Source organism: Dipodomys spectabilis, unplaced genomic scaffold (genome assembly GCF_019054845.1).
Source record: "Dipodomys spectabilis isolate Male_0828 unplaced genomic scaffold, ASM1905484v1 ptg000017l, whole genome shotgun sequence".
Lineage (NCBI taxonomy): Eukaryota > Metazoa > Chordata > Mammalia > Rodentia > Heteromyidae > Dipodomys > Dipodomys spectabilis.
The window spans coordinates 9,634,005-9,646,630 of record NW_024870694.1 but is presented as its reverse complement, the minus strand read 5'-3'; the positions used below and the strand labels follow the sequence as shown (position 1 = coordinate 9,646,630).

The 12,626-nt window shown below is 38.2% G+C and overlaps 1 protein-coding gene across 2 annotated transcripts in view; it reads left to right on the top strand.

Moving 5' to 3' along the window:
* Positions 1 to 8,931, top strand: part of Fyttd1 (forty-two-three domain containing 1) — a 34,696-nt gene extending 25,765 nt beyond the window's left edge. For both annotated transcript variants that reach the window (XM_042670126.1, XM_042670129.1), the window contains exons 7-9: positions 3,081 to 3,155; positions 5,779 to 5,905; positions 6,561 to 8,931. In XM_042670126.1, coding sequence (XP_042526060.1) covers positions 3,081 to 3,155; positions 5,779 to 5,905; positions 6,561 to 6,659 — 301 coding nt within the window. In that variant the 3' untranslated portion in view covers positions 6,660 to 8,931. The remainder of the gene's footprint in view (positions 1 to 3,080; positions 3,156 to 5,778; positions 5,906 to 6,560) is intronic.
* Positions 8,932 to 12,626: the final 3,695 nt, after the last annotated feature.

Genomic DNA, 12,626 nt, shown 5'->3' with positions numbered 1-12,626 from the left:
TGAAATTGATGATGCCCAAAATGATATTAAGCCTGAAATCTAATTTTGTTCCTTTTTTCTCCAAATACTTTTTTTTTTTAAGGGCTAGGAACTAAACCCAGGATATTATACATGCTAGGCAAGCACTCTACCGTTGAGCTTAATCCCCAGCGTCACAAAAACCTTTTGAGTTTTCTTATGTAAGCATTGTAACTGTTTTAGCACAAAGTAAGTTAATATATTCTTGATAACCTATTTCTTTCATCTTAATGAATTTTTTCTGTTTTTGTATAAACCTATTTGGAATGAATAGAAGAAAATTTAGTAAAGTTTTTAGAAGGCTTGTAAAATTTTAAACAATAGAATATTTTCACGTATGACAGTGTAAAACCTACTCATACATGTTTTTGTCTGTTATAATTATATTTCCTGAAGGTGAGATGTGTAACATTTCCATCAATGTGATCAGGCTTTGAGATGTAACTATTAAAAATTATCACTACTTTTGCAAAGTAAAACATTGTCTTGGTTTTAGATGTGATGCTGAGTATAATAAGTATGATTTTATGTAGTCAATGTAGGAAAATAAACTATGTGAACTTCATATTGGCACCATTCTTTAGCATAGGAGCCATGACATGAGAAACCATAAGGAAGATAATAAATAATGGGACTGAGAGTGGTGGAGTATACCTGTAAGCCCACCCTCTTAGAGGCAGAAATTGCAGTTAGAGGTCAGACTGGGCAAAAACAGACCTACCTCAGTCAACAGCTGGCTACCACATTGTAGCACGTACTGTGATTGTAGCTACATAGAAAGCCATTGATAGGAGAATCATGGTCCAAAGCTATTCTCAAGTAAAAAAAAAAAACCCAAGACTATATATGAAAAATAACTGGACAAGGGCTGGGAAGGTGGCTCAGTGGTAGAGCGCTTGCCTTGCATGCCTGAGGCCCTGGGTTCGATTCCTCAGCACCACATAAGCAAAAAGAAAAAAGCCGGAAATGGCGCTGTGGCTCAAGTGGTAGAGCGCTAGCCTTGAGCTGAAGAGCTGAGGGACAGCGCCCAGGCCCAGAGTTCAGGCCCCAGGACCGGATCCCCCCCCCCCCCCCAAAAAAAAAAAAACTGGACAATAATAATGAGATCCTCTTTGCTTCTGCAATGAACAGTATTTACATAATAGTGATATTATATGCTATTTATTTGTTTTGGACTTTTGGGACTCAACCTGTAGACAAAGTGAAAAATAGTCATTTTAAGACTAGAATATAATAAATAAATGACAATTTTTGGCTAATAAAGCAATTGGCAGGTAGTAGTCAAGTGTAATTGGAAGCCAGAACAGAATTACAAGTTCAGTTGAGGCCCAGGCTACATAGCAAGATTGTCTCAAAATAATAATAACTACATAATAATTAATCATCTAAAAGGGAGGGCTCATGCATAGTGGAAGATACAAAGTGGGAGAAAAGGTGGAAAGAAAGAGTGAAGAGTAGTTCAAGAGATACTGCTAGAAGAAATATGAGATTTAAATAACTACAGAGGAACTAAAATAATGACAGGCATCACAATATTTTTTGGGACATACAGAAACTAGAGAATAATGTGATAAATTTATTCATTATAGCAATATAGTAAATGTTTGCACAGATAGACACTCCATTTTGAACTCAGAGTTTAAAATCTTGCTTAGCTTTTTCTGTCAAGGCTGGTACTCTACCACTGGAGCCATACTACTTCTGGCATTTTGGTCATTAATCTATTCTGAGATCTCAAGCCTCCTAAATAGCTAGGATTATAGGTGTAAACCAATGGTGCCCAGTTTATAAAACATCATATTTACTGAACTAGAAAAACAGGAAAAGGCCAGATGCTGGTGGCTCACACCTGTAATCCTAGCTACTCACAAGGCTGAGATCTGAGGATTGCGGTTCAAAGCCAGCTCAGGCAGGAAAGTCCGTGAGACTCTTATCTCCAGTAAACCACTCAGAAAACTGGAAGTGGCATTATGGCTCAAGTGGTAGAGCTCTAGCCTTGAGCTGAAGAGCTGAGGGACAGCGCCCAGGCCCAGAGTTCAAGCTCCACCACTGACCAAAAAACAAAAAAAACCAACAAAAGACAGGAAAAGTTAGAAGAGCCACTCTACAGAACAAAAATGGGAAGAAAGAGACTATGAGGTGAAAGATTGTTAGGTTTTATTAGAAGCTGCTTCTGTATTTGATTTTTTAAAAAAGAAGTATACAGTTTTGTTTTTGTTTTTGTTTTTCATTTCATGATTCTGGTAGTGGGCTTGACCTCAGGGCCTTGTGTTCTTGCTAAGCTTTTTCACTCACAGCTGTTGCTCTGTCACTTGAGCTGTTTCCCCCAATACTGGTTTTTGCTAAAATCTGGCAGATTTGTCTGCCTAGGCTAGCTCTGAACTGCAATTCTCAAATCTCAGCCTACATAATAGCTATTATTATATGTGTGAGCCACCAGCACCCAACTGAAGTTTGTATATTTATTTATTGTGTTAAAAATTTAATAAATTAAGATGCAGATTAAGATATCATGTTGGGGTCCTCAGTATTGTGTGTTTCTTAAAACCTCAAAAGTAATGACTTGCTAAAATATCTATTTTCACTGTGTATGGTGTGTGTGTGTGTGTGTGTGTGTGTGTGTGTCTGTCTGTCTGTCTGTGTCTGTGTGTCTGTCTGTCTGTCTGTTCTGGGGCTTGAACTATAGCTCTACTTTCAGCTTTTTTTTTTGGGGGGGTGGGGGTAGGTAATTGGAGATAAGAATCACATGGTCTTTGAACTGACTTTGAACTGCAATGCTTATATCTAGCCTTCTGAGTAGCTAGGATTATGGGCATGAGCCATTGACACCTGGCTACATATTTTGAAACTGGGATTGTAGCTCAGTAGTAGAATACCTTCTCAACACATAGGTCATAGGTTCCTTAGCACCAAAATAGATGAGTAGTTAGGTAAGTAAGTGAGTAGGTAGATGAGTGGTAGGTAGATGGGTAGCAAATAGATGGATGAATGGAATATCTTTGTATGAGATAGAGGATTTATGAACATCACTTTAGTGAAACTTGTTTTCTTTTTGAAACTAGATGGCGTACTTCCACCACAAATGGAGGAATTCTTACAGTATCCATTGACAATCCTGGAGCAGTTCAGAACCCAGTGTAAGTCTTTTCTTTCTTTTTGCACAACAGTACTGGACCTGTGTTCACAGTATGATGTTCAAGTTAGGAGGGAGTTAGATTCAAAAGTATTACCTATCACTTGTGCTACAAATTGGAAGTAGTATAAGTAAAGGTAAAAGTGAAAACTACCATGGATCGCTGGTTCGATACTCCCATAACCCTTTTTAATGACTTTTTTTACTGATGGATAGATGGATCAAGAGATAAATAGATAGATGGATTTTGCTTTTTTTTTTGGTCAGTTGTGGGGCCTGAACTCTGGGCCTGGGTGCTGTCCCTCAGCTCTTCAACGCAAGGCTAACGCTCTGCCACTTGAGCCACACCACCACTTCCAGCTTTTTTGCTTATGTGGTACTGAGGAATTGAACCCAGGGCCTCATGTATGCAAGGCAAGCACTCTACCACTGAGCCATCTTCCAAGCCCTGGGTTTTGCTTTTTTGAAACAGAGTCTCACTATATAGCCCAAGCTAGCTTTGAACTTGATCCTCCTGCCTCAGCTTCCTGAATGCTAGAAATACAAGCAAGTGTCAGCCACCATGCCAGGTACTTCTATTTTTATTTTTTAAATTTTATTCAAGTGTAACAATTATACATTTAAAATTAATCATACATTTTAAAATGTACATATGGAGCTTGGGAGTGGTAGCTAATACATCTATAATCCTAGCTACTGAGGTAGCTAATATCTGAAGATTGCAGTTTGAAGCTAGCTAGGATAGGAAGTCTGTTGACACTTTTCTCCAATGAACTTCCAAAAAAAAAAGTGAGAAGTGTAGGTATGGCTCAAGTGGTAGAGCACTAGCCTTGAAAAAATGCTATGGAACAGTGCTCAGGCCCTGGAGTTCAAGCCCCGGGACTAGCACAATAAACAAATAAATAAATAAATGTATATATGGATGTAAAAGGGATGATACTGCACATACTTGTTTTTTCCTTTCTTCTCCTCTTCCTAGTACCTTTTTTTTTTTTTTGGTCGGTCGTGGGGCTTGAACTCTGGGCCTGGGCGCTGTCCCTTAGCTCTTCAGCTCAAGGCGAGCGCTCTACCACTTGAGCTACAGCGCCACTTCCGGTTTTCTGGTGGTTTATTGGAGATAGGAGTCTCACGGTCTTTCCTGCCCGGGCTGGCTTTGAACCGCGATCCTCAGATCTCAGCCTCCTGAGTAGCTAGGACCTAGTACCTTTTTAAAGACCTTACAGTATATTCTTTTATCTAGATGATGTTAATTTACATAAACATTTTGTTATATTTATTGTACTATAATAAACTTTCTAGGTTTAGGGAATTTCTGATCTATTTAACCATCTTTATCACTGAACTGAAAAGAATGTAGATTGGATCTTTTAAGACTACAGCTTACTTGATTTGAAGGACCTTAGTCTTAGAAATCAACAATTGTGCTAGCTGCCAGTGGCTTACGCCTGTAATTCTAGCTACTTAGGAGGCTGAGATCTGAGGATTTCAGTTCAAAGCCAGCCCAGGCAGGAAAGTCCGTGAAACTCTTATCTCAAATAAACCACTAGAAAACCAGAAGTGGTGCTGTGGCTCAAGTGGTAGAGCACTTGAGCCAAGGAACAGGGCTCAGGCCCAGAGTTCAAGCTCCATTGACCAACCAAAAAAGAAAAAAAGAAAAAGAAAAGAAATCAACAGTTATTTAAAATTGCTCAAAGTTTTTTTTTGTGTGTGTGTGTATGTGTGTGTGCGTGCGTGCGTACGTGCGTGTGTACGCATTGGTCCTGGGGCCTGAACTTGAGGCCTGGGAGCTATACCTGAGCTTTTTTCTTTCTTTTTCTTTTTTTTTTGCTGGTCATGGGGCCTGAACCCTGGGCCTGGGTGTTGTCCCTCAGCTCTTCAGCTCAAGGCTAACGCTCTACCACTGGAACCACAGCACCACTTCCGGCTTTTTCTGCTTATGTGGTGCCGAGGAATCGAACCCAGGGCCTCATGCATGCGAGGCACCACTGAGCCACCTTCCCAATCCAATGAAATGATATTTTTATTTTCTCAGTATCTTACAACAGATTTTTTTTGTTTGTCAGTCATGGGGCCTGAACTCTGGGCCTGGGTGCTGTCCCTCAGCTCATCTACTTGAGCCACAGCACCACTTCCACTTCCAGCTTTTTCTACTTATGTGGTATTGAGGAATTGAACCCAGGGCCTCATGCATGCAAGGCAAGCACTCTACCACTGAGCCACCTTCCCAGCTCCTCTGAGCTTTTTTTCTAAAGACTAGTGCTATACTGAGCAACAGATCCATTTCTGGATTTTTGGTTATTAATTGCAGATGAGTCTCATGGACTTTTCTTCTAGGGCAAACTTTGAACCATGATCCTCAGATCTCATCTTATTGAGTAACTAGGATTACAGATGTGAGCCACTGGTGCTTGGCTGAAAGTTTTGTAGTTACACTTGAGATATTCTATGAACAATTATAATTTTTAGTCAAGAGCCAACTGTCTTTTTAAAACTTATATTCTATAGAAGAACATTTCATTGCAGGTTCAGCTACCTAAAAATATAGACCTAAGACATTTGAATATGAGTTCAAACCATTAATCTTTTTTTTTTAATTGTCAAGCTAACTAGCTTTTTCTTTCTGATAGAGCTCAGAAACCAAGATTAACTCGTACTCCTGTACCCTCCTTTATGACAAAACGAGAGCAATCTGATGTAAAGAAAGTTCCTAAAGGCGTTCCCCTACAATTTGACATAAATAGTGTTGGAAAACAGGTAAAAAAAAAAAGTTTTCTGTATTTAAGACATTCATTGACAGTATTTGTACAGTAAATAAAACACTTTAACCTTCCCAACAAACTTTGGCAACCACTAACCTGATTTCTGTCTCTTGTAGTTCCCCTGTTTTGATGTTTTGTATAAGTTGGGTTATAAGATATTTGATCTTTGTCCCTGACTTCTTTTACTTACCATAAAGCTTTCAAGGTTCATTTATGTTTTAGTATTTCATTCTTTTTATGGTATAATTCCATAATATGTACTATATCTTATTTAATGTTGGTTCTACTCTTTTGGCTATTATGAATAATACTTCTTTGACCAACAGTGTATACAAGTTTTTGTGTGGACCTATGTTTTCATTTCTCCTTGTTAAATACCTAGGTGGTAGATTATATGGTAACTCCATACCCTTTGGTGGTATTGAGGTTTGAACTTAGGTCCTTGTACTTGCTAGGCAAGTGCTCTACCACCCATGTCACACTTTCACCACCTAACTAGGCAAACATATCTTAACTTCATCTATTTCATGTAGTCTTTGTAAGGGTCACATGAGCTCATACACATACATATTTGTAGCTTAATCATAAGATCATATTGTTCCAATGCAAGTAAGGTTTTGAGTCAAGTTCTTTTTTTTCCCTTTCTGTAGACAGGGATGACTTTGAATGAAAGATTTGGGATACTGAAGGAGCAAAGAGCCACTCTCACATTCAACAAAGGAGGAAGTCGCTTTGTAACTGTGGGATAAGCTCCCTTGTCAAAGGAACTTTTCAGTGATGACTGTTTGAGAAGTTGAATTGCTTGAAGAATTCGTCACAGAAATTCAAGAAACTTTACTTCAAAATATTTAGAAGGCTAAATAACTTTTATTTTTGAAGGTTTTTTTTTAATGTATAAAATAATCCCATGAAAGAATAACAGGGAATATACATATATGTTCTTAAAGATTTCTTGGTTGGCCCAGACAGAACAATTCTCTCTTGGCTTCTTTGGTGCCTCAAGCAGCAGAAGGAAGACAGAAAGATAGAAATTGCTTATTTTTATGAGAGTGGCATTTAGGATCTCATCACCTTTGCCCATCTTTTGGCTCTTGGCCATGGTAAATCTTAGTTTTGGATATATATGTAGCCCCGTTTGTTGCTGTCATTTACCTTTGAATAGTGTTGATATAAGTGCTGTTGCCTTTCTTCATTAGTTATATTTAAAAAAAAAAAAGCTTTTTGAGAATTTCAGTTTTGGCTTTCAGGATTTATGGAAATATCTGGAACTTAGTTCATTTTTCAGATAGAATTAAGTTAAACTCCCAAGTTGTAATTTTTTAATGTTGAACTTTTAACAGGAATGTGGTTCTCTTATATTAATATGTCTCAGCTTAAAATGTTGATGTTTCTTTACTATAAATGGATATTTACAAAGTTACCCAATACTTTAGAGGATAAGGTTGATTGTAAAACGCTAAAAGTTGTTGTTTGATAAATGAAGAAAGCATTAAAGGAAATAGCAATTTGAAAGACCAGAAACTTAGATGAAATACTTCAAAACACCAGTTATAGGTATATTCTTTGGGTTTAGTGTCCACAAATTATTCTTCAAATGATATTTATAAGAAAAAAATTTAAGATGGACTGAGTCACTTAGATATTTTGATAGTAAACTTAATAGCCATAAGTCCTAAACTGTTCTTATTCAAAGTTAAAATTTGTAATCTGTTAAGCTTGCTAAATTAACAATTTCTAGCTCCAAAAAATATACTATTTCAAAGAAAAATTGCCAAATTGGAATTACATTGTACCATTGTTGTATACCTTGTATTTTGATTTTTTTTTGTATGATACAAAGTTCAGACATTTATAGGGAGAAAGTTTTTTTCTGACTCTGGACTGGTAAGCAGACTTGGTCTGATGTGCCAAGATAATGCTAAGACTCCTCAGACCATTGTACATAGATTATAGTAAAATGCCAAAATGCAGCAAAATATTCCTGGTTCAAATGAACAAGTTTGGTCATTTTGAAGTTTGACCTTTAGTTTGCTATAATTTGTATAAGCCTCTAGATGTTAGGTTTCTGGTGTTTAAATGTTGACTTTTTCTATAAAGCAAAATTTACCACTCCTGCTTTTCTTGTATTGTATATTAGACTTCATTGCCTCTCATGCTCCTTGGTTTACTCGGTTTATTCTAACCATAGAATGCGATCAGCAACAGATTCATGCTTATACCAAAGAATTAAATCTGATCCTTAATGCCAGTACTTCTGTTTAATAAGGAATTATTGGGAGCCAGTCACAGAATTTGAAAATAAACTCTAGTCTCTCCTTCACTATATATGAGGCTTTTCATAGAAGCCAAGAACTCATTGTAAACTATTTTTGAAAGTCTGAATTCTTCTATTAGATCTATAATTCTTCTATTTGATCTATTATAGACTGGTTTAGAATTGCTGGTAGCTTGTTTTAAAGAAAAAACAATTGAGCGTGAGTTTACTGTCTTTAAAACTGTTTGTGAAAATATGGTATAAAGGTATTCTCATTTTCCTGTTATTTAAAATATTATACAGATTATTCATGCCATTTTTTGGTAAACTTTAAAAATTGCCCCATACATTAACATTAAGTACATCAAATAACAGTGTCCTTGGTATATTAGATGTCTGCTCTTCACGCATTTGTAATTTACATTTAAATAATTTTTCCCTTTGGTACAACTAAATTAAAACCTCGTGTATTAGCATTGTATATAAACAAAACAATATGCTTTGCTAGAGGAATTTTTCCTTTCTTTGAAATGTGTAGTCATTTTTGTTCAGTTCCTAGGTTTTTTAAAAAACAAGATGCCACTTGAAATTTCTTTTGCATCAAGATGTATGCAAAACATTGATGCAGTGCATCACAAAACGAAAGTTTGTATTTAATGAGGAGGTGCTTTACACTGTACTTTTTGGTGTTTTTTGGAAAAGTTCCATTTAGATCTATTATGAAGCTGTTCATTTTTAACAAATAAAATGTAACAGGTTTCACATGATTTATTCTTAGCTATAGACATTGAGTTGTGGTTTTTATATTTTTCTATGTTACACAGAATTTTGTGATTTTTTTTTTTTTAAGATACTAGCTAACTTAGTAAATCAATCTATAGTCTTTGGTTGTCATCCCTTAACTACCTTTTGATCACTTTATTATTCATAGCTCCAACAGGAGTTAGCCAGTAGGCATTAAAAAAGAGACTCAGATTATTTAAAAGGTCAGACATTCAGTATAATCTCACTTACATCTTAGTAAAGTGAACCTTAATCGTTTCCAAGTCTTTTTTTTTTCTTTTCTGCTTATGTGGTGCTGAGGAATGGAACCCAGGGCCTCATGCATGCAAGGCAAGCACTTTACCACTGAGCTACCTTCCCAGCCCCTTTTCCAAGTCTTGAATGTGGCAATTGGTAATAAAGTGGTTTTGTGAATTGCACACTCACAGAAAGTAATATCTAAGAACTGGAAATAGCTAGGTATCAACATTTGTAACATGGTAAGTAAATCTATACCAATGATGACTTGATAGTTTATTAAGTGGTGTCAAATTAGGAACACTTATTAGAAAAGTCTAGTATTGTAATCAGACTTGTGTTTTTTAAACAATCATAAACTTTTCACCATAATTTTAATTATAGACAAATCATAAATATATAAGAAAGTTATTAGTTGGGCTGGGAAGGTGGCTCAGTGGTAGAGTGCTTGCCTTGCATGCATGAGGCCCTGGGTTTGATTCCTCAGCACCACATAAGTAAAAAGAAAAAAGGCGGAAGTGGCGCTGTGGCTCAAGTGGTAGAGCACTAGCCTTGAGCTGAAGAGCTGAGGGACACGCCCAGGCCCAGAGTTCAGGCCTCATGACTGGACCCCCCCCCAAAAAAAAAAAAATTAAGCTGGAATTACAAAGCTATTGGCAGCAAGGTAAGATATATACATCTATTCTAACAAATAATCAAACAAGCAACAAATCCTATGAAGTTCTCTTCCCCTCACCATACTAGGGATTGAACCCAGGATCTTATACTACTAGCTAGGCAAGTTCTCTATCACTTGAGCTGTATTTCTAGCTTTTTTTTGTTTGTATTTGGGTTCTTCATTTAGTTTTTTGAGACATGACCTTATTTGAGACATGCCCTACCACAGAGCTGTGTGTGTGTGTGTGTGTGTGTGTGTGTATTACTGAGGCTTGAATTGTGTGTGTGTGTGTGTATTACTGAGGCTTGAATTAAGGGCCTGGGTGCTGTCTCAGCCCTACCACTTGAGCCAGCGCTCCACACTTTTTGTAGTTAATTGGAGGTGAGTATCTCACAGACTTCCTGCCCAGGCTGGCTATAAACCACAAACCTCAGCTCTCAGTGTACTGGGAAGCTATGAATACAGCTATGAGCCACTGGTGCCTGGCTACTTGCAGTCTCTTTTCAAAGGTCTCTCATCACTTCTTAGTCACACTGGCAACCTCCCCATAGGCTCCATTTCTGATATCTCATTCTTATAAAATGATGTCACCTACTTTATGAAGATTATGGAGCCAGTCTAGGCCGATACCTATCTCTGCATTTAGGTTGGAGCCAGTAATGTAGTGTTTTCTGGGACAGCCTTGGCTAAAGAGTGAAATTCTGTGTTAAAGACCAAACAAAACATTCATAGAACTCTGGGCACCAGTTACTAATTAACATTGGTACTGAAACATTGTTACAATCTTGCATTTAGGAAATCATGAAAAGGAAGAGCTGGGACTTGTATAATATCTAGACTGTCTTCAACCTTGTATTTTCTTTTGCTTTCTGACATGAGCTTTCCTATGTGTGCACTAATGACATTCATATGTGTCTATGACCTACATGTGTGAACCCAATGGGTTCATGCTGATCTTCCAATTTGAAAAGTTGCTTTTGACTTCCAGACTTTCCCATTTTATAATTCTTAAGGTTTGATTCAAAATTTCATCTTATAGGGCTATGGACATGGCTCAAATGGGGCCCCAAGTTCAATACCATAGTACTACCAACAAAACAAAGCAGCCCTACTTCCATTCCTCATTTATCTGTGATACAGATTCCTTTGCCCTCAAGTTTGATAATCTTCCCTTTATACCTACTGAGCCGTTCTTTTGGGAGTAGTGGTAGTTTTTATTCTCCAATTTTATTCTCCTATTTAGGTTCCACAATAAGATTAGATTATAATTTTTTAGAAAAGACTCTGAGAGCTCTTCTGTATTTCCCATGGAAGCATGAGTTGATTGTAGGTGAAATTTGTTATATAAAAAAATTAAAATTGAAAAGTATGCTAGAGTTATGTATAATTATTAGTGAGGTCTAGTTTTTAAAGGGGGTTGATTTCTGCCTTTTCATTACTTGAATTGTTTTTTATTTTTTGTGGCACTAGTATTTGAACCCAGGACCTTGTACTAGCTCAGTAGCCACTTGAGCCACATCCTCAGCACTTGACTTAATTCTGGTTGATTCTGTCTTTAATCCCCACATTTAGATTAAAATGAAAGTATTTTCTTCCATTCTGGCTCAGTTCCAGACCTATACTATACTTTCAACTTCAGTACTATTTGTACAGCTTTACTCAATAAAATCTTATTTTTTTTTGTTGGTTGTGGGATTTGAACTTTGGGCCTACGCGCTGCCCCTCAGCTCTTTGGCTCAAGGCCAGTGCTCTACCACTTGAGCCACAGTGCCACTTCCAGATTTTTGAGTGGTTTATTGGAAATAAGAGTCTCACGGACTTTTCTGTCCAGTCTGGCTTTGAACCGAGATCCTCAGATCTCAGCCTCCTGAGTAGCCAAGATTACAGGCGTGAGCCACCAGTGCCCGGCTTTAAATTCTTTATAAAAGGAAGGAATGGTATTAAATATTTACTCTTTTCAATTGAATTAACCAATATTCTAACTGGAGCCCAACCAGTAGAATGTTTCCCCCCATCCCAAGCACAAATAGTAAACACATTTGCCAACTGGGCATTGAACCCAATGCCTTCTGTGTGGTAGGCAAGCATTTTGCTGAGCTGTGCCTCCAGCCCTTCATTTTCTGAAACTCTTCTTGCTATGTAGCTCAGGCTGGCCTAAGCACGCCTATCCTCCTACCTCTGGACCCCTGAGATTACAGGTATACACCACCACAATAGATCACAGATGAGCTGGTGATGCAGTGTCAAACTGAGAAACATTTTAGGTTGCATCCTAGAGGCTCCTTTCTAGCAGCAACCGTAATAAGATTTTTTGAGAGGCGGCGGTGCTGGGTTTGAATTTAGGGCCTTGCCCTTGCTGGGGACAGGAGCCACGCCCCCAGCCTTGCTATTAGTTGGTGGTGGCGGTGGCGGTTTGGAGATGAAGTCTGCAAACTTGCCTAGCTAGGCTGGTCTCAAACCTCAGTGCTTCCAATCTGAGTCTCCCGTGTAGCTAGGGTTACAAGGAAGAGAGAATCCTTGAGAGAGGAAGGCAGGGAAGTTTTGAAGAGCATTATTAAAACTAGTTTTATGGAGGCATTTAGAAATGCTGTTGGAAGCCAGACGAAGGGGACAGCCACTGACTGGAGAAATCCTTTTCGATTTCTTTGGAAACTCTGAGTGTGGGCGGGGCGGGCGCTTGCTCCGCCGGGGCCCCTGCGGCGCTGCCCATCACCCGAGCCCTCCGGGTCCCACAGCCCCTTTCCCCGCCCACCCCGCGGTACTGGCCGCGCATGCGCCGAGCGC